The following is a 20,769-nucleotide window of genomic DNA, read 5'->3' as shown; positions in this document are numbered from 1 at the left end:
CTTAGGAAAAAATCTTTTGGAGTAAAGAGATAGTTGAGCCTTATTTTAGGTTGTCTTCTCTACCTTAATACTGAACCCTTTTCAAGTTAACTGGCAGCAAACTTGACATGTAGGTATGTGTTTAGTTCCAGGGATTTCTCTGTGTATGTTATATCTTCTTTTATTATTATTTTAAAGCATGCACATTTGTGATACAAACTTGCTGGAGAAAATAAAATATAGACAGTAAAGGGGAAAGGAAAAGGGAAACCAGACAGCAAGAACTCATCAGCCTGCCTCTGCCCAATAACAGCTCAGGGAAGACTGAAGTCTAGCTCTCAAGTTCACTACCAGAGGAAAGAATTAATGGACTCCAAAAACTTTTGAGAACAGTTTCAAATTATTATTGCTGACGCTCCCTACCTTATATTCCAAATCCCACAAAGAAGTCACTTCTGAGTTTGTTTTTATCAGCTGACCTCAACAGGCATAAAACTGAACTGATTTCCTGCACCCTCCAGTCTCCCCAACCTCCTCTCCACTTGTGTTCCTTATCTCCATGAAGGAACCATCAGCTTCCTAAGCCAGAACCTGAGCATCATTTGTATTTGGAACGTCACCTTTTCCCTCTCCCAACTAATCTTCAAGTCCTGGTAATGCTACCCTCCAAATTATCCAGAATCCATCCACTTCTCTCTAATTCCACTGCTTCTTCCTTACTTGAGGGCATCATCATCTTTTGCCAAAATGCAATCAATAGCCTCTGTGGTTTCCCTGCCTTAGTCTCCCTCTTTTTTAATCCATTCGCCACACTGCAGCCAGAGTAATTTTTTAAAAACACGAATCCGATAATACCGTTCTTCAGTTTAGAATCTTTCAATACCAAAGTTCAAACTTCCTAAGAGTTTATTAGGTCTGAATGATTTGGCCGCTGGGTCCCTCCGCAGCCTCATCCCCACACACCATACACTCTGTTCGGCCATAATGAACTTTCAGTTCCCTGAGCCCAACTTTTTCTATTATCGCTAGGTCTCTGACCAAGAGGTTCTTTGCTTGGAACACCCTTTCCGCTACTCTTTTTCTGGGTAAATCAGATGCATCCTCCACACCCCAGCTCAGTTGTCACTCGCACAGCCCAGGTAGGAAGGCTTCATCCCACGACAGGTGCCCTCAGCGTGGTCCAGCCGATTCGTGTCTCCCAGGCGGACAGCCCTGACGGTGCCCTCGACACTCCATCAGTGTCGGACAGTTGAAAGGCTCCTTAGAGCGGACCCAGATGCTTGCCGCTCCAGTCCACGACAGGTAGGCAGCACGTGAAGCTTCAGCCCCGCAGGAGAGACACACCCAAATCTTCCAGCGGGCAGCGCTGGTTGCGGAACGGCGGTCCAGAGCCCGGAACCCAACCCGGTGCCCCCGCCTCCTACGCTGCGTCGGGGGCGGGGTGGGGCGGGGCTCTGGGCGCCGGCGAACGGCGTGCGACGAGCAGGGGGCGGGGCCAGGGGCGGAGCGAGCGCGCATGCGCGGTCGCCTTTGTGTGGGTCGAGCAGCGGCGACGGCGGCGGCAGTGGCGGTCCCACTGGCAGGCGGGCAAGAGGGGAGTCCGGGCGGCGTCCGGCGTGGGAGCCGGGGGACCACGATGGTAAAGAAGCGGAAAGGCCGCGTTGTGATCGACTCAGACACGGAAGACAGCGGCAGCGACGAGAACCTGGATCAGGTGAGGGCAGGCCGCGGAGGCGCGGGCCAGCGGAGCGGGAGAGCTGAGTCCCGGCCACGGTAGTCGGTAACCGGTCGGGCCCCGGGCCTCCTGGCCGGAGCGCCCGGCCTGCCTCGTGTCCTGAACGCCCGCTGCCGCCCCTTTCTGCTCTCCCCACAGTGCCCGCGGCCCTTGGAGTCTGGCCGGGGCCTGAAGACAGAGCCCCGAGGACTTGGCGCCTTGGGCGGGGAGGCGGGGCAGGGGCCAGGCTGGTGGGCCTCGGGCTCGGGGGACTGGAGGGGTCCTTGGTCTGCCAGGGCCAGATCGGGGCGGCAGGCTGCAGGCCAGGCGATCCGGGCACGGAGAGATAGGAAGTATCGCCCGCCAACCCGGGAGACTGGGAGGTTTTGGAGGAGGTGCAAGGGTGATCGTGGGGCGGTGGGGGGGAGGGAGGCCGAGAAGGTGCAAGCTCTGGAAGATGAAGTTTTTCAGACAAGGGTGTGAACAGAGAGGAGGGGAACCTCTGTCGTGCTGGGCGAGGAATACGTAGCTGTGGGCACGAATCAGTTTGGCAGCTAGGGTCGTTTGTGTTTGAGAAGGGTCTCTGTTGAGATGTCAGACCCAAGACAGCTCATGGGAGGAGGAAAGAGGGCATAAGTGGAGAAATATCTAGGGCGTCATGGAGAGACTGTGGCGGGGCCTCTTGGCCCTTTTCATGCAGCATCCCAGAATTCTTTCTACTTGAAAGATGTGCAGGAGACATTGAAACTAACTTTTGGTCTCACTGTCTTGGGGTTGCTTGAACTGTTACATACTCTAGAAAATACTGTAGGGAGGAAGCTGTCCTTTGTAGCAGTGCTCTAGTGATATCAGAAGATACAAAGAGGGTTTCCCCCCACATTTTGTGAACAAATGATATAAAGAAAGAATATGCAAGAGATAATAGTTCTGTAAGTTGAGCAGAGAGAGTACTGAACTTAGAATCTGAACTTTTTGAGTTCTAGGCTGGGCTATGCTGTTTTCTAGCTATGTATCTTGGGCCATAACAGTAAAGTCTAGATAAAACATCAGCCTAGTGTATCTGATTGAGTTATTATAAAGGATTGGGCTTCCCTGGTGGCGCAGTGGTTGAGAGTCCGCCTGCCGATGCAGGGGACACGGGTTCGTGCCTCAGTCCGGGAAGATCCCACATGCCGCGGAGTGGCTAGGCCGGTGAGCCATGGCCGCTGAGCCTGCGCGTCCGGAGCCTGTGCTCCGCAACGCGAGAGGCCACAACAGTGAGAGGCCCGCGTACCGCAAAAACAAATAAATAAATAAATAAATAAGGATTAAGTATTTGTAAGAATTAATGTTGGGGGCTTCCCTGGTGGCTCGGTGGTTAAGAATCCGCCTGCCAGTGCAGGGGACAGGGGTTTGATCCCTGGTCCGGGAAGATCCCGCATGCCACCGAGAAACTAAGTCCGTTAGCCACAACTACTGAGCCCGCGCTCTAGAGCCCGCGAGCCACCACTACTGAAGCCCGCGCGCCTAGAACCCGTGCTCCGCAACAAGAGATGACACCGCAATGAGAAGCCCGCGCACCATAACGAAGAGTAGCCGTTGCTCGTGGCAACTAGAGAAAGCCCGCGCACAGCAACGAAGACCCAACACAGCCAAAAATCAATCAATAAAATAAATTAATTAATTTTTTTAAAAAAGAATTAATGTTGGTACAAGCACTTAGAAACTAAAGCATTTCTATAAATGACTTCTTGGGAGTCCTTTGTATTAGGTCAGAGGTCTCAGAAATTAAATATTAGGGCATGAAAGAGGAGGACTTTAAGAAAGAGGGACTGAAGATATGTTGAAGAAAAGAGGGCTGTTTTGAAAATGGTGGTATGGAGGTGGGAGGTGGGGAGTAGTGGGGCCTGTGGAGAAGTATCAAAGGGATAGACACCTTGTTATGGGATAGGAAGTAAAAGATAAATTGAAAATGTTCTCACCCGAAAGACTCCTGAAATTTATAAAAATATTTTTTTAATTTATTTTGTAAATTAATTTATTATTTATTTATTTTGGGCTGCATTGGGTCTTCATTGCTGTGCGCAGGCTTTTCTGTAGTTGTGGCGAGCGGGAGCTACTCTTTGTTGCAGTGCGTGGGTTTCTCATCGCGGTGGCTTCTCTTTGTTGGGGAGCCCGGGCTCTAGGCACGCGGGCTTCAGTAGTTGTGGCTTGCGGGCTCTAGAGCACAGGGTCAGTAGTTGCGGTGCGTGGGCTGAGTTGCTCCACAGCATGAGGGCTCAAACCCGTGTCCCCTGCATTGGCAGGCAGATTCTTAACCACTGCACCATCAGGGAAGTCCTAAAAAATATATCCTTGACTCTAAAAGTTTGTTGATAATTTTAGACTGGCACTTAGGAGGATTAGAACTTTTTTTAAAAAACTATTTTCTAATCTAGAAATATAGATATTTCTGATGATAACATTAGCTACCATTTACATAAGGCCTGGGATGAACCAGTCACCTCAATTAAGTGCTTTATTTATATTGTCAGGTTTTCAAATTATGGTGAAGTTGGTACCATTTTCCCCACTTTATTTTATTTATTTATTTTTTAAATTTATTTTTGGCCGCGTTGGGTCTTTTGCTGCGTGCGGGCTTTCTCTAGTTGTGGCGAGCAGGGGCTACTCTTCGTTGTGGTGCATGGACTTCTCATTGCAGTGGCTTCTCTTGTTGTGGAGCATGGGCTCTAGGCGCGTGGGCTCAGTAGTTGTGGCTTACAGGCTCTAGAGCGCAGGCTCAGTAGTTGTGGCACATGGGCTTAGTTGCTCCGCAGCATGTGGGATCTTCCCGGGCCAGGGATCGAACCCGTGTCCCCTGCATCCTCCGGTGGATTCTTAACCACTGCGCCACCAGGGAAGCCCCTTCCCCATTTTAGATATGAGGAAAATGGAGGTTGAAGATGTAACTTATCTAAATTCACACAACTTGTTAGTGGCATTTCAACCCAAATCTGTACAACTACAAGGCCTATACTCTTTCCACTATACTAACTTAATCTGTTTTTAATATTGCAAAATGAAAATGATGTTTCATAGCCATTTTCTGTGTTGCTAGAATTCATGTTTGTAAAGTATATTGAATAGTTTAGAGAATATTGATACATTAGTTTAAAAAATTATTTGGGGGACTTCCTTGGTGAAGCACTCTTAAGTCACCTGTTCTGATGATGCATGAACTAAGCTGTAAATTATTCTGTCTTTGGTGATTTTCCACAGAAGTCTGACATATGAAATGAGTTGAGAGCTTCCTTTTGTAGTAGAGAGATTTTTGTGATCCACAGAAAGCTTTTCCGAAGTGGGAACTGGAGGGATTGCAACTTTAAACCCAACTTTATCTATTTGTGAAAAGAAATTAGCATAAAATTTGTAAGTAATACCTAATGCATTTTAACAGCAATTTCAACTTGCTCCTTTTCAACTACTCATTGGAGTTCTTTTATCAGATGGGAACCAGATCAAAATTCCCTTTTCCTGCGCATCCTAACAGGCACTAGTGCCTTCTCTATATGTTTAGCACTGTGCGAGGCTCTCAGAGGAATCAAAAAGATCTATGCTGTCTAGAAGATCTCCCAGAGATCTTTAGCAGAAGTACAAAGTCAGCCTAGTTTTGGGGTCTCCTCTGAACAAAATTAATACATTCTGGACCTTTCCTCACCAAGATGCCTTGGACTGCTCCATCTAAGTTCTGGGTCTTCGTTGGGGGGTATAACATTGTATTTGCTGTCTAATGGAAAAGAACAAACCATGACAAATCTCTGAGTGTCAAGTGTGAGAGTGGAGCACAGTTAATAAGGAGATCCTTTGTCTCTGAGTATTCCAAGTGGGAATCTAAGCCATTATGTCAGAAATATTACCTCCAAATTAGTCCTTAGTCTTCTACATTGGCTTTTCCTGGTGGTGAGAGGAGGAACATGTGTGTCAGAAACTGCTTGGGTTGCTTGTTTAAGAGGTACTTTGCAGGGACTCCCATCCCAGACCTACTGAATCAGACTCTCTGGGGACTCTCTCCTCTGCATTTTTACCAGGTACAGCCCAGGTACTTATTTGTGTTAAACACTGAGACCACTGTCTGTATGCAAGTTAATCTTTTAGTAAGACACTGTAAGTAGTTTGGGAGAGAAATAGCTTCCTGTCTCAGCCATAGTGTGTGCACATATAACCAAAAGAACTTAACAGAGATGTTCAAAGTGGCAAAGCTGCTGGTTTTTCTAAATCCCTGAAGCTGTTTGAATTGTTGGGATGATTTTTTTTTGAGGCCTGTTTCTTTTTTCCCTTCCTTCTTCTTGGTGGGAAGAGGTATGTAGTAACTGAATCGGAGTCCTTTAAAATTTGTTGTAACTTTCAAAGGTTTTAAAATCTCAGACCTTTGAGAATTTGAAGGATTTATTTTAACATATGACCTGCTAGTGACCTTACTTTTTTATGTTGGCCACACCCTTTCTTCAACATTTCAGAATTGCAAATCATGGAGATACTTGCTTTTGGTGCTTCTTGGGAAAAAAATAACAGAATTTGAGCCAAACCTAGGCTTTTTTACCCCACCACGTACCTCCACGGAGATAACATGTGCACTCTTTATGGAATAATATCTATGCAGTGGGTCCTATAACATGAAAAGCATCCAAGATAATAAAGGAATCAGAGTTATCTATTCAGATCAATACAACTCAGTATTTATAAAAACTTTACTCTGCCGTTTTCAAGGGAAAAATAGCTACATGCATACTGGGATGCTTTATTTCATAATTTCCATCCTTATTTAAAATGGGGATTGTGTTGTCCTGTCCTCTCTTTCTCTGCTCATGCTACTTGAAGTAACCACAAATTAAAAATTTTTTGAAACAATAGGCCCCTAAGTATTTTCTAGGAGTTATTTTTAGACATTATGTGTTAAAAATAGCATTGTTGGGCTTCCCTGGTGGCGCAGTGGTTGAGAGTCCGCCTGCCAATGCAGGGGACACGGGTTCGTGCCCCAGTCCGGGAAGATCCCACATGCCATGGAGCGGCTGGGCCCATGAGCCATGGCCGCTGAGCCTGCACGTCTGGAGCCTGTGCTCCGCAACGGGAGAGGCCACAACAGTGAGAGGCCCACGTACCGCAAAAAAACCAAACAAACAAACAAACAACAACAAAAAAAAAACAACAAAAAAATAGCATTGTTATAAAGTATCCTTCCATAAACCTTCCCTATAAAAGGTGGGAAATTTAAAAGTTGTGCTTCTCACCCAAGTGTCCATTGGCAGATGAATGGATAAAGATGTGGCATATATATACAATGGAATATTACTCGGCCATAAAAAGAAACGAAATTGTGTTATTTGTAGTGAGATGGATGGACCTAGAGACTGACATACAGAGTGAAGTAAGTTAGAATGAGAAAAACAAATACCGTATGCTAACACATATATATGGAATCTAAAAAAAAAAAAAAAAGGTTCTGAAGAACCTGGGGGCAGGACAGGAATAAAGATGCAGACGTAGAGAATGGACTTGAGGGGGGAAGGGTAAGTTGGGACGAAGTGAGAGAGTGGCATGGACATATATACACTACCAAACGTAAAATAGATAGCTAGTGGGAAGCAGCCGCATAGCACAGGGAGATCAGCTCGGTGCTTTGTGACCACCTAGATGGGTGGGATACGGAGGGTGGGAGGGAGACGCAAGAGGGAGGAGATATGGGGATACATGTGTATGTATAGCTGATTCACTTTGTTATAAAGCAGAAACTAACACACCATTATAAAGCAATTATACTTCAATAAAGATGTTAAAAAAATAAAAGTTGTGCTTCTCATTGATAAAGTCTTTTTACATTAGAGCAGAGTTGGAAGTCTAGGATGAACTTGTGAGAAGTGTTGGGGTTAACTTGTGAAGTTTTAAATTTGTGTCATAATGTTGCATCTAGCCTGATGTAACTCATCTGCCAATTTCACTTGATTTTCTTTTAGAAGTAGTGCAGGGAAAGTTGAGTCCCATGGGAGCTTTAACAGAGAGACTTTCAGGAAAAATTCAAAACCTATCTTTCAACACTGGTTCTCTTGATGTACTTATTTGCTCCCTAGACCATAAGTTCCCCAAGGGCAAAGATTGTTTTTTTGTTTTTTTAAATCTTTCAACAAATGTGTTAGACAGTGCGAGGCAATAGGGCTATTGGGTGGACAAAATCGAAGCAGTCTCTACCCTCAAGGAGCTTAGGGGATGGGGGGCAAAGGGAGGGACAGGGTCAGGCATTGCTCAGAGAGTCATTTCCTTACACTTGCGTTACAGGCTATGAAGGAAGAGCAAGGATGCTGTGAGAGTTTGACCAGGGACTCTATGCTCGCCTGATGGGAGTGACATTTAAACTGAGATCTGGAATATGGGTTAGGGATAAGGAGATAGGAGACTGAAGAGTACAGGGACGTGTGAGTGTTCATGGTTGAGGGACCAAAATGTACAAAAGCATTGAGGCAGGACGGACCTAGCACCCTCATGAAACTGAAGGAATCAGAGTAACTGGGACATCACTAGTTGGAGGGAGAGTGGTACAAATGAAGCTGCAGAAGTAGTCTGTTTGGACCCTTTGAGGATGGAAAAGCCAGTTTAGTGAATCACAGCCAGTGTTAAAAATAAAAACGAAATTGAATCAAATAGAAAAAAAATCATATGTCAGACCTAGTAAAGATAAGTATTGTTTCATAAACCTTGTGTTTCACATATATGCATGTATGTACATACTGGGTCATAAGGTATAATTTATCTTTCTGTGGGCGGGGTTAAAAAGATGTTTTAAGCCACTGGCAGGTCCAGGTTGGCAATAGTAAGGACTGTGGACTTTATTCTGAGGGTAATGAGAAACCACCGAAGGACTTTAAGCTGAAAGAGGTGTTCCAACTTGTCGTTTGAAAAGTTTTCCCAGGCTGCTATGCGGAGAGTAATCTGGAGAAGGGACACTAGTTAGATGGCAGATAAGGGAGTCCAGGTGAGAGATGGTGGAGAGCATAAGTTCCACTAGAATGGAAGCTCCAAGAGGGCAAGGCTGTTTGTTCAATGTAGTATCCCTGCATCTAGAACAGTGCCTGGCCTGCAGCATATACCTTGTCAGTATTTGTTGAATGAATGCCTGACTTGGACTGGTGTAGTTATAGAGATGACAGAAAGTGGATTAATTGGACATAATATTCAAGCTATAAAACTGAGTGGATTTGATGACTGGTTGGATGTTAGGGGTGAGGAAGAGGAGATTCTGGCATGAGATGGGGAACCCTGGAGGAAGATCAGGTTTAAAGGTGAAGAGCATGTGTTCAGTCTTGTATGTGTAGAGATTAAAGTTGTCTATGAGATACTCAAGTGGAGACATTTAAGTACATAGTTGAAAATAATGCCTGCCTGACACAGAGTAGACAATTAATAAATCTTTGTTGAATAAGCAAATGCTGCTTGGCATATCCACGGTAGAAAGTTAGATTCTAACTTTTCTGATTATAGTAGTATTACTTGGAGGTAAAGGGACACTGTAAGATTGGGAGTTCTTGCTTTAGCCCCTCTGCTGTAATACTGATACCTGTTCTATAAGGCATGGAAAGTGCATTAGTTAGAAAGTGTATTAGAAGAGGGATCCAAGTAGAAACAAGTAACAGTAGTAGAATTAAAAAAAACATTTTAATGTACGTTTTATTTTGAATGTGTTGAAAACTGGTTTTATTTTATCAATTCTATGACATTGTGGGCATTTATGTAACTCAGTATTTTATCTATAATTATAATCACTTTGCTAGAAATTGGAAAGGGAAGTTGCCACATTTCATGCCAGTCATGTGAAATGTAAAGGAATGTTACACTGTCACTTTGGAATTACTACTTCAGAAGGGTTTTCGTGTGTATGTTCATTGTTTTGGTTTGTTTTCTTTTGTTTTTTTTTTAATGATAAAAATAGTATATACTTGTTGAAACAGTTCCAGCGAAACAAAAATACCTCCCTGTTCCACAAACGTATATGCACGCAATGGCTCTGTTTCTTACTCCTGAAAAATAACCAGTGTCCACTGTTGGAATGATGTTCTTTAATCAAAAATTTTGATATGAAAGAAATAATAGAAAATAATGTCTCAGATTTAAACCTCTATGAATTACTACTCTTTTCTTAGCTTCTCTCAAGTCCTCCCACTTCTCTCTGTCCCTGTGGCTTCTTACCTTGTCCAGGTCACCATCTACTCTGATGACCCTGCTGTGGACTCCTCTCCGCACTTCCTCCCTGGCCCTGTAATCTGTTCCTCTGTCAGTCAGAGTGCTATTTTAAAAACCCTCAGAGGATGGTTACTTCCCTGCTTAAAACCATTTGATGGCTCCCCACTGCCTTCAAGTAAAATTCATTTTCCTGATCCTGCTGTATAAACCTGGGAATGATGTGGTTTCTTCTTACCTTTAACCTGCCTCATTCCATCACCACCTCCCACCCCCTGTCCCCTTGCCTGTGAAGCTCTAGTCACCCTGGTTCCCTTTTAGTTCTTTGGTTAAGCCAAGCTATTGCCAATTTCAGGGCCTTATCCTTTTTTTTTTTTTTTTTTTTTTTTTGCTGTACGCGGGCCTCTCACTGCTGTGGCCTCTCCCGTTGCGGAGCACAGGCTCCGGACACACAGGCTCCGCGGCCATGGCTCGCGGGCCCAGCCGCTCCGCGGCATGTGGGATCTTCCGGGATCGGGGCACGAACCCGTGTCCCCTGCATCGGCAGGCGGACTCTCAACCACTGCGCCACCAGGGAAGCCCATATTCTTTTTTTAATATATAAATTTATTTATTTATGTATTTATTTTTGGCTGTGTTGGGTCTTCATTGCTGCATGAGGGCTTTCTCTAGTTGCGGCGAGCGAGGGCTACTCTTCCTTGCGGTGCGTGGGCTTCTGATTGTGGTGGCTTCTTTTGTGGAGCGTGGGCTCTAGGCACGCAGGCTTCAGTAGCGGCATGCGGGATCAGTAGTTGTGGCTCACGGGCTCTAGAGCGCAGGCTCAGTAGTTGTGGCTCGCGGGCTTAGTTGCTCCGCGGCATGTAGGATCTTCCCGGACCAGGGATCGAACCCATGTCTCCTGCATTGGCAGGCGGACTCTTAACCACTAGAGAAGTCCAGGGCCTTATCTATTCTATCTGAAGACTTCTATCCAGAAGACTGCACCCCTGTGTTTCCCCCCCGTTTCTAGTCTCAGCTTAAATACCATTGCCTCAGAGAAGCCTTCCCCCAATCACCCTATTGCAGATAGGTTCCCCACTCACTTTGATTCACTTCCTTCTTAGCACTTATCACTAAATATACTTGTTTCTTTACCTGTTTATTGTCTGTCTCCCTCTCTTGACTTTATTTATTTATTTTTAAATTTTTATTGGAGTATAATTGATTTCCAATGTGTTAGTTTCAGGTTAGTACAGCAAAGTGAATCAGTTATACATACACCCCCTTACTTGATTTTAAATTCTGTGAGGTCAAGGACTATGTATCTCCTATTCCTGGCTTTCTAACCACAGCTTGGTATATAGTAGGTGCTGGTAGCAGGGGAACTATCTGTCTCGCTTGCCAGGAACTGAGTTTCCCAGAATTCAGGACTTTCAGTGCTAAAACCAGGACAGTCCTAAGCAAACCAAGATATTTGGTCACCCTAGATGGTAGTAATCACTTGCATTAGTTGTATTTGTGGAATGAATATGTGAAAAAGAGCTCAGCATGCTAATTAGCTATAAAAAACCTCTGAGGTTTATCCATTTGGGCTTTTATTCTCCTTTTCTGGGGTGCAGAATCTGTATCCCACTTTTGTGTGATCATGGGAGGCTTGATTAAAGAGATGAGATTTAATTTCCTTTAAGTAATTTCCTTTAAATAAGTTGCTTTATTACAGATTGATCCCGACATGGCATTGCAAAAATACACTGTGAATGATGGGGTGGGGGAATTAAATCCTAAGGTTTATGAGTCTTCACATATTGATGGATTAGAATTCTAATTTTAACCAGAATAATACTATTTTAATAAATATTACCTTAGTGCAATTAGACTTGCAATTTGGCTGTCTAGTTTATTGTTAAGTATGGTTTTCAAGCAATGTTAATGAAACTGCTCTAGAAGCCAGATGTGGCATCCTACACAGTCATACCTGTAGTGTGTTAGGCATTGGCATTACTCTCAGCAGATCTTTAATTCAGCTTAAGTTTGATAAACCATGTGGGCACCCCACAAAGCCATTCCATCCTAGGGGAATGCTGAGATAAGTAGGGGAGGTTTTCACTAGATGTGATGAAATACAGGGAGGATGGTGAGAGAGAACCACTGGACACACAGAAATGTCATCTCAACCAGTGTGGCACAGTGAAGCAGGCTAGCAGGAGAGAGCTGCAGAAGGACCTACGCCCTGTGCATGAATCAGTTTTAGACTGGCTTTTTTGAGTATTGGTGCTGGATAAATCAACCGCTACAGGTAACAAATCTGATGATCTCTTCATGTGTGGAGTGTTGGCAAGACCTTTCTGTTGCACATTAGTGTGTCCAGCTGTATTTATGAGCCCTCAGAATATAAAGGACTTGGGCTTCCCTGGTGGCACAGTGGTTAAGAATCCGCCTGCAAGTGCAGGGGACACGGGTTCAAGCCCTGGTCCGAGAAGGTCCCACATGCCACGGAGCAACTAAGCCTTTGCGCCGCAGCTACTGAGGCTGCGCTCTAGAGCCCGCGAGCTGCAACTACTGAAGCCCGCGTGCCTAGAGCCCGTGCTGTGCAACAAGAGAAGCCACTTCAATGAGAAGCCCGTGTACCACAAGGAAGAGCAGCCCCTGCTCGCAGCAGCTAGAGAAAGCCCACACACAGCAATGAAGACCCAACACAGCCAAAAATAATAAATAAATAAATTTATTTATTTAAAAAAAAAGAATATAAAGGACTTAACTGTGAAGAGTAGCCTTGCCATGAGTTCCCCCAGTAACTTCCTATACAATTCTCAGCTTGTGGAAAAGGTATCTTTCACATTTTTTAAGAAGAACGTCTTTGCTGTCTCTATACTATTGTTAATATGGTATTTAATGTAGTAGAAGAAGAAGGACTGTGCCTGTCAGATGCAGTTGTTTGCTGATGGAGAGATATTTTTTACGTTTTTAGTATAAAGTGGAATCTCTTTAACAGGAAGGCGATGCTAACACATTAACACTTTAGTTACTTTTAATGGATATCTACTGCTTGTAATATATCTACTGCTTGTTTCAGGAAAGGATTTGATTGCTAGCATATCCAAATCCCTGTTATAATGAGTTGGTATTAAAACAGAATTCTAGTGCATTTGTGAACCTCAAAGGGTCAGGAAGTACACTACCTACCAGAAGTCTTTTTAATTTTTATAAATTTGCATGAAGGTAATGTGGAAAAAAGATAATAGTAAAGGTCGTACACAAATCACCATATAACCCAGCAGTACCACTCCTAGGTATTTATCCAAGTGAAATAAAAACTAATGTTTACACAAAAACCTGTACATGAACAAATAACTGCCCCAAGATGGAAACAACCCAAATGTTTTTCAACTGGCATATGGATAAAGTGTGGTGTGTCCACACAATGGAATACTACTTTACAATAAAAAGAAACAAACTGCTGATACCTTTCCAATCTCAAATGCATTATGCTAAGTAAGGAAACCAAATTCAAAGGACTACACACTATATGATTCCACTTATGTGATATTTTACAATAGGCAGATCTGTAGAGACAGAAAACAGGTATGTGATTGCCAGGGGATGGAGGGAGAGAGATGAAGAGCACTTACTTCCTGAAAAGGCTTCAGATCATAAACACTCTACTTTTTCATACCAAAATGGTAACTACTATTGACCAGTGCAAATTACAGCAAAATATGGGGGGCTGATGGAACTGTCCTATATCTTGATTGTGTGAGTGGTTCAACTGTATGTATTTGTCAAACTCATAGAACCATCCATAAGAAAGGATAAAAGGTACTGTATGTAAATTACACCCTCAAGTTTTTAAAAGACTGTAAACACACAAACATTGCTGTAATTTGCATTTGGTCAATAGCAGTTACCATTTTGATGTGGAAAAAGGAGAGTGTTCTTATGATCTGAAGTCTTTTCAGGAAGTTAGTATGCTAGCTCTGTCTAAAGAGATGAGAAGAGTAACATTTCGTTACTGCTTATGAAGAAGAGATGGTGTCAGCTGTTAATCTGAGAAGGTCATTTTCTCATTCTGGCCAAGGAGGGTATACTCCTAAAATAGAAAGAGACTGGAAGAAGAAAACATATTTTATAGCAGTCTGTTTTTAAAAAATTTGTCTTGGCACTTAACCTATAATTGTATAGCACCAACATCATCAAGGAATAATACTACTAGTATTTATTAGTTATATTTTTCTCTCTTTTGGCCCAAGGGGAAAATGTAAACCATGATTGAAATAGGAGCTAGGATTTTATCTGCCCTAGTTTGAATCCTGGTTCTCTCATGTACTAGCTGTATTACCTTGGGTGAGTTACTTAACCTCTCCTGCTCCTTAGTTTCTTTATCTTTAAATGGGGAAGATAACAATACTTACCTTAAGGCGGTTGTGAAGATTAAATGTTAGATGCTTAGAAAAGTACCTGGCATCTAGTAAGTACAATATAATTTTGGGCTGGTATTGATATTAGCAGAAAGCAAGAATCAGAGTGAGTATCCTTTTGTTGTGTTTTTGAGTGACTGGACTGAGTTGGGGAGAAGTAGCAGGAGCGGGAAACCATGTGAGAGAGCAAATCCTGGTTGTAGCCATGTCTTACTAAATGGCGTATCTCTTCTCCTTTAAGCTCCCTTAAATCACCAGGACAAGGCAGAGGTGGTGAATGGGAATATTGGGGTTGTCAAATTGGGATTCCCATGTAGAGGCCAGCATACTTACTGCTTGACCCTGGGTTCAGCACCAGAAATATACTTTTTTTTTTTTTCCTGGTTTAGGCATCCAAAATAAAAAATGACCTCAGAAATTTGTAGTTTGTCAGCTTATTCAGAACAGCCCCACAAATGCCAATTTTACCATGAATTATATATAATAAGAGGGTGCTCAGAGTATTAGCTATACCAATAAGAACAAGGAGCAAATTACCTTTGTAGACATGGTTCTTATCATATCAATTGCTGAGAATCAGTACTTCTGTAACTTACAGAGGAAATTCGGGGGTAGCCTCCAGTTTAGTTTTCTAGTCACTTTTCCATCTCAGACATACATTTCCCATTAAGAGTGAGGGAACAGATTTTTTTTGGCTGTGCCGTGCAGCTTGTGGGATCCTCATTCCCTGACCAGGGATCAAACCCGGGCCCCCTACAGTGAAAGATCAGAGTCCTAACCACTGAACAGCCAGGGAATTCCAGACTTTGAAAGCATTTCTTTAGCACTTAGGAGTGCTGGCAGTTGGTCTGTTCATGTGACCAAAGTTCCCATTGATGATGTCCTTCAAGTGAAACCACAAAGAAGTAGAAGAGATCTAGAGAAGGTGGGCATTTTATTATTTTTGGATATATTTTCTCTGTGAACAAAACTCACATGGCTACTTTTGCCCTCTCAGGAGCTCTTGTCCCTGGCAAAGCGGAAACGAAGTGACTCTGAAGAGAAGGAGCCGCCTGTTAGTCAGCCTGCAGCCTCCTCAGACTCGGAGACGTCTAACAGTGATGATGAGGTGGGTGTGGAGGGCTAAGCCTCTGGGACTAATGAGTGTTTGAGGGTCCTGAGTTGGTGACTCCTGGCAGCCTCTTTTCCTTAAACTGAGACCTTCCTGCCTAAGATCTATGAGAACTTCTTGGGAAAAGAAAATCGTGTATGGAAAGCTCTCGCATTGTGATGTTCTTTGTACTGCTAGTTACCTAGTGGGTACCTCTGCAGTGCATTCGTGGCCATTTTTAGTCTTTTATTTTCAGCCCTTTTGCAGAGGGAGCACAACTTGTTAGTCACCATCTCTTTTATTTTTTGTCACCTTTTTAATCCCACTTTTATGTTAGAAAAGAAAGTCTATCAGTAATGCCTGATAAAGTATTAGTGAGAAATACTTTAGCAAGGTAAGAAGCTTTCTTTGGGTAGATGGAATCAACATCTCTCAGAGTAGTGGCATTAGCCTTTAATGAGAAACGTCCAGCTGTTCATTGTTTAAGCCAAGGTGACTTTCCCAAACTGCTGCCCACCACCAAACAAGGCCCTGAAAGATCCAGAACTTTAATGGAAGAGAGAGAGATTAGGGCAAAGGTCTTTGAAGCACTCCTACATGTTCCTCATTTGATTTAAAATACTTTTTTTCCCTTAGTAATTTCCTGGGGGGAGGCTGGATATCATCTTTCTGTTTAATCTCTTACCCTGCAGTCTAGGAAAATATTTTTAACAGTGCACTAACAGTATTTTGTTTTAAAGTTCCTCTAAAATAAAAAATGTTTTTTATTATAATGAAATTTTGTTAACAGCTAGAACAGTATTTACCAGTGCCCTGCATATGCAAATTAGGAACGATTGCATTCTGATTGACTGTACTGATATTCTCTTAATCTTAAATAATTCAACAGACCTAAAATTGCTTTGATAGCAAGAGGTAGTGAATGTGTGAGTTTTATTCTTTTGTTTCGTTTATTTTTCATGGAGGTACTATAATTCCTCTAAAATTGATAAAGTAACCCAATCTGCTTAGAAAAACAGTGGATTTTATGAAATAATTTGCTTTGTTTTGTTTTTCTACTTTAAAAAAATGCAAAGATAATATAGGAAAATCTTGAAATAATTCCCTTTCCCACTATTCCTACATCAACTCCTTTCATTTTCCATGTTTCAGAAGCCAGCTGCTGTGGGATATTAAGTTTGAATCTGTGTTGTGTTTGGAATACCCTGTAACATGTTTATTGTCTTTGCACTTCCTTGAGATACAATCAATAACTATCCTTTGAAGCATTTTGTTTTCCATATTCCTTTCATTAAGTCACTCCTGAGTATGCAGTTGCTGTAGGGATTCGCTTCATTCTTTTGAGCTGCTTCTACCAGAAGGTCAAAGTATGTATCAACTCCACAGCATTAGAGAAGCCCAAAACTTGTGCTAGGGTAGGTCCAGCGTCCATAAAAATGTTTAGAGCTTAGGATTCCCTTTGTCACTTGCAGCTACTTAACCAAGTCTGAGAGTCTTCACCTTAGAATGCTACCAGCTACTTATGTACTTATTGGAGAAAAAGCTGACAGGCCAGCTGTACCCTGTCCAGTGGGGATTGAGAGTTTGCGTAACTTTCCTCCCAAGGTTCTGAGCTCTTGCTGCTGCCTCCCCGTCCCAGCCCCCTGGCCCACTGGCTTCTGGCAGCTCTACTCTAGTCCTTCCTCACCCTGCACTGGGAATAGCAGTCTCTATAGCATGGCCATTCTGAAAAGAGCCTGTTTTTTTGGTCTGCATTATCACTTTCTGGCCCAGGCTACTAGCTTAAGCACAGAGCACCCCAAAGTTAGGGTAAATACTTCATTATTTTGGACAATTAAGAAAATCTTTTTTAAAAAAAATCCTACCAGCCACTAGAGAAATCAGTGGTATTGTAAACTCAGATTTGTGGCTGCCATAGAGATATTTTAGAGTGGGTAGGGGACTTCTGAGAGATCCTTAGAATACAGTGTTTGAGACAGAGGCTCTTGTTTTTTTTTCTCTCTCATAATGAATATTCATACATCTTTGTAGGTGAAACCCATATACTGAAATAATTTGCTATGTTTTCTAGTTTCTGCTATGGCTTTAATATCCTTGTTACCTACGAACTAGCCTTTTAGAAATTTGGTTGTTAAAATGTCAGTTCTCAGTCAGATGGAGCCTGCTTGTACTAGAAGCTACTCTGGAGTTTTTTTCAAATACACCTCCCAACCCTTTTCCCCTCCCACGTGACTCTTGTTTATTGTCATTCATGATGATGAATACAGGTAGAAAGAAGTATGTTGTTCTCCTCAGATTTGCTAGGACAGAAAACTAGTCAGGAACAACCGATTTAGGAGGTTAATGGGTAGTTTGTTTTAAGGAGAGACATGCACTGACTTTAGAGCAAGAAGATATCTAGCTAATTGTTGGGGGTGGGGAGGGCGACACAGCAGTTATGAAAGTTTCCTATCCAGAAAAAAGTGGGTGCATTGGTTATTAAGTGTAAGGCCCAATTAGGGGGAATTCCTTGGTGGTCCAGTGGTTAGGACTCTGCGCTTTCATTGCCAAGGGCCCGGGTTCAATCCTTGGTCAGGGAGCTAACACCCACAAGCTGTGCGGCGTGGCAAAAAAAAAAAAAAAAAAAAAAAGGTTCAATTAAGGAGAGAATAGTAGATATCTTGTGTATTATTTTTGATGAGTGAATTATTCTCAGTCATATCTTAGGCACATGAGAAGTAGAACTCTTCCTGTCAGGTTTACATTGACCAAGCCTGGGCTCAGTCAACCTGAGTGGTAGGTTCTAATGCTGTGGTGTGGCATTTTGGTGGTGTCACTTCCTGTCCCTGAAAGCATTTGGTAATAGAAGCACCACCAAGGGTGCAGACAGGAGTGGCCGGGAAGAAAAATAACAGGGTTGGGAGGAGGGGAGCTAGCAGTGCTCACTCATGAGATTTAAAGTTTAAAAAAAAAATGGCCAAAACAAAAAAGTCCATTTGTTAGGAGGAACAGAGTCCTAAATCGGGTACTTCAGAGTCCTTTTGAGAAACATGGTGAATCTCGTGGAAACAGATAGCTGCACCTAGATAAGAAATAGGAATAAAGCCTAGATTTTCCCTTGTTACCAGTAAAAACCATGTTATCAATAGATACCAAGAAAACCCTTTATTTGTTGTTCAAAACTGAATATAGGGCTTCCCTGGTGGCGCAGTGGTTGAGAGTCCGCCTACTGATGCAGGGGACACGGGTTCGTGCCCCGGTCCGGGAGGATCCCACATGCCGCGGAGCGGCTGGGCCCGTGAGCCATGGCCGCTGAGCCTGCGCATCCGGAGCCTGTGCTCCACAACGGGAGAGGCCACAACAGTGAGAGGCCCACATACCGCAAAAAAAAAAAAAAAAAAAAACTGAATATAACTACATTAGACAAAGTAAGGAAACAGCTGAATTATGTTCTATTGCCCTGTGCCTGAGCGAGAATGATTATTTTAAAAAGCTTCATGTACAGTCCTGTTTTCAACATTTTTGAGAAATAAAAACATTTGGCCCAGCCGTGTAGTTCAGCACTTGTCACCTGTCTTTTCTTTCCCGGAACTTCCTGGATACGTTTTACGCTCCAGTTTACTACCTCTTCAGAGACTTTGGCCTCTTCTTGCTTTTCCCCCATTCCATTTTTTTCTACTTTCTTTCTTTCTGAAGCGTCTTCTCTTTCTCTCTTACCCCGTTTAATCTTTTGAGCGCTCCCACTTTGATCTAGGTGCACTCCTATTCCCACTATGTTATTGCTTGTGGGCTCCAATATTTTTATTAATAGAACATTTTGAAAAAGATACAACTTTTAATTAAAATTCATTTAGTAATAATTTTTCCAGGAAGTCAGCCTAGATACCCAAGAGCATTTTGTTGTTGCTTTACCATGCAGATAATACATAATCAGCACATACTGATAAAGGCCTTCACTGCTAAGCTAATAGTTTCCTGTGTGTATATTCATTTAGTAAGGTTTTCATACACACAATACCTCTGGAAAAAGATGTTCCATATAGATGAATTATCCCAATACTAAAACTAAACTTTTGAAAGTTTAAAATATAAAACCACTATATTTGAAAAATTTTTTGATAGATCTGATTATATATAGTTTTTTAACTGATTTAGTCATGATTATGAATGACAGTTCTTATACTGTGAAATAGTGACTTCCAAAATACCAAGCTCTGTGGTGCTGGTTTTTATCTTTCCTTTCTCCCCCAGTACCGAAGGTAAGCAGTGGCCATTGTTCTCATCTCCTAGTAATCTGCTCTACTTCCATCTTCCTGTGTCTCTGATCTGCTCTGGGGTCAGGAAACCAGGGGACCCCATAGAGTTCAGGTTGGAATACTCTGCTTTAGTACTTGAATTTAACAATAGCTATTTGAATTTCTCATAAGCATTTTTTAAAAATAAATTTATGTATGTATATATGTATTTATTTATTTATGGCTGTGTTGGGTCTTTGTTGCTGCACGTGGGCTTTATCTAGTTGTGGCGAACGCGGGCTACTCTTTGTTGCAGTGCGCGGGCTTCTCATTGCAGTGGCATCTCTTGTTGAGGAGCACAGGCTCTAGGCGCCTGGGCTTCAGTAGTTGTGGCACACGGGCTTCAGTAGTTGTGGCTCGCAGGCGCAGTAGTTGTGGCTTGCAGGCTCTAGAGCTCAGGCTCAGTAGTTGTGGCGCACGGGCTTAGTTGCTCTGCAGAATGTGGGATCTTCCTGGACCTGGGCTCGAACCCGTGTCCCCTGCACTGGCAGGCAGATTCTTAACCACTCCTCCACCAGGGAAGTCCCTCTTTTTTTTTTTTAGCATGCTTCTGGGTTCTTGGCTATGTAGATTACCATACAGTAGCACCTCATTTATCTAGATACCTAAAATCTCATCACAAGAAAAATAAAGTGATTTTCATGTACCACTTGCTTAAACTTATGACAAATTCTGACACTTCCTACCAAACAGTGCAGTGGAGTACTGATTATATTTTACATTTTTTTGGTATCATTTGTTTCACTTTTGTTTTTATCTCCATAACCAGACTATAAGTTTTTGTGATTGAGTGTAGGGATTCTCTGTGTTTTCCAGTTAAATATAACTAATTGCTTGATTATAAGATACAGTAGTGCCCTTTGTACTTTGTCTGATTAATTACAAATAATTTCTTTTAAGGGAAAAGAAAACTTAGCTATTCCTCATTGTTCTTTAGGCTGACATTTGCATATACTCTTCAACTTTGCTGACCCTTTTCTATCTTCAGTATCTTCACAGGGAAAAAATACCTAAATCAGGAACCAAGCCCTCTCCGCACACCTCTTTGTTGGCCACTGTTAAGATCTAGAATAATGACTACCGAATCGTTTTGACAAACACTTCAATTTAGTGTAACACTCAGTTCATATAGAA

At 42.7% G+C, this 20,769-nt stretch overlaps 1 protein-coding gene across 1 annotated transcript in view; it reads left to right on the top strand.

The window, feature by feature from the left end:
• Positions 1-1,495: 1,495 nt before the first annotated feature.
• The window catches only part of RTF1 (RTF1 homolog, Paf1/RNA polymerase II complex component), a gene marked incomplete at its 5' end in the record, with an annotated part of 50,004 nt that continues 30,730 nt past the window's right edge, over positions 1,496-20,769 (top strand). Inside the window, 2 exons of the mRNA XM_082618911.1 lie at positions 1,496-1,693; positions 15,269-15,379. Coding sequence (XP_082475037.1) covers positions 1,496-1,693; positions 15,269-15,379 — 309 coding nt within the window. The remainder of the gene's footprint in view (positions 1,694-15,268; positions 15,380-20,769) is intronic.

The sequence above is a fragment of the Mesoplodon mirus genome (genome assembly GCF_964341445.2).
Source record: "Mesoplodon mirus genome assembly, chromosome: 4".
NCBI lineage: Eukaryota > Metazoa > Chordata > Mammalia > Artiodactyla > Ziphiidae > Mesoplodon > Mesoplodon mirus.
Note: the sequence above shows the minus strand (reverse complement) of the source record. Positions and strands in the feature narration are given on the sequence as shown.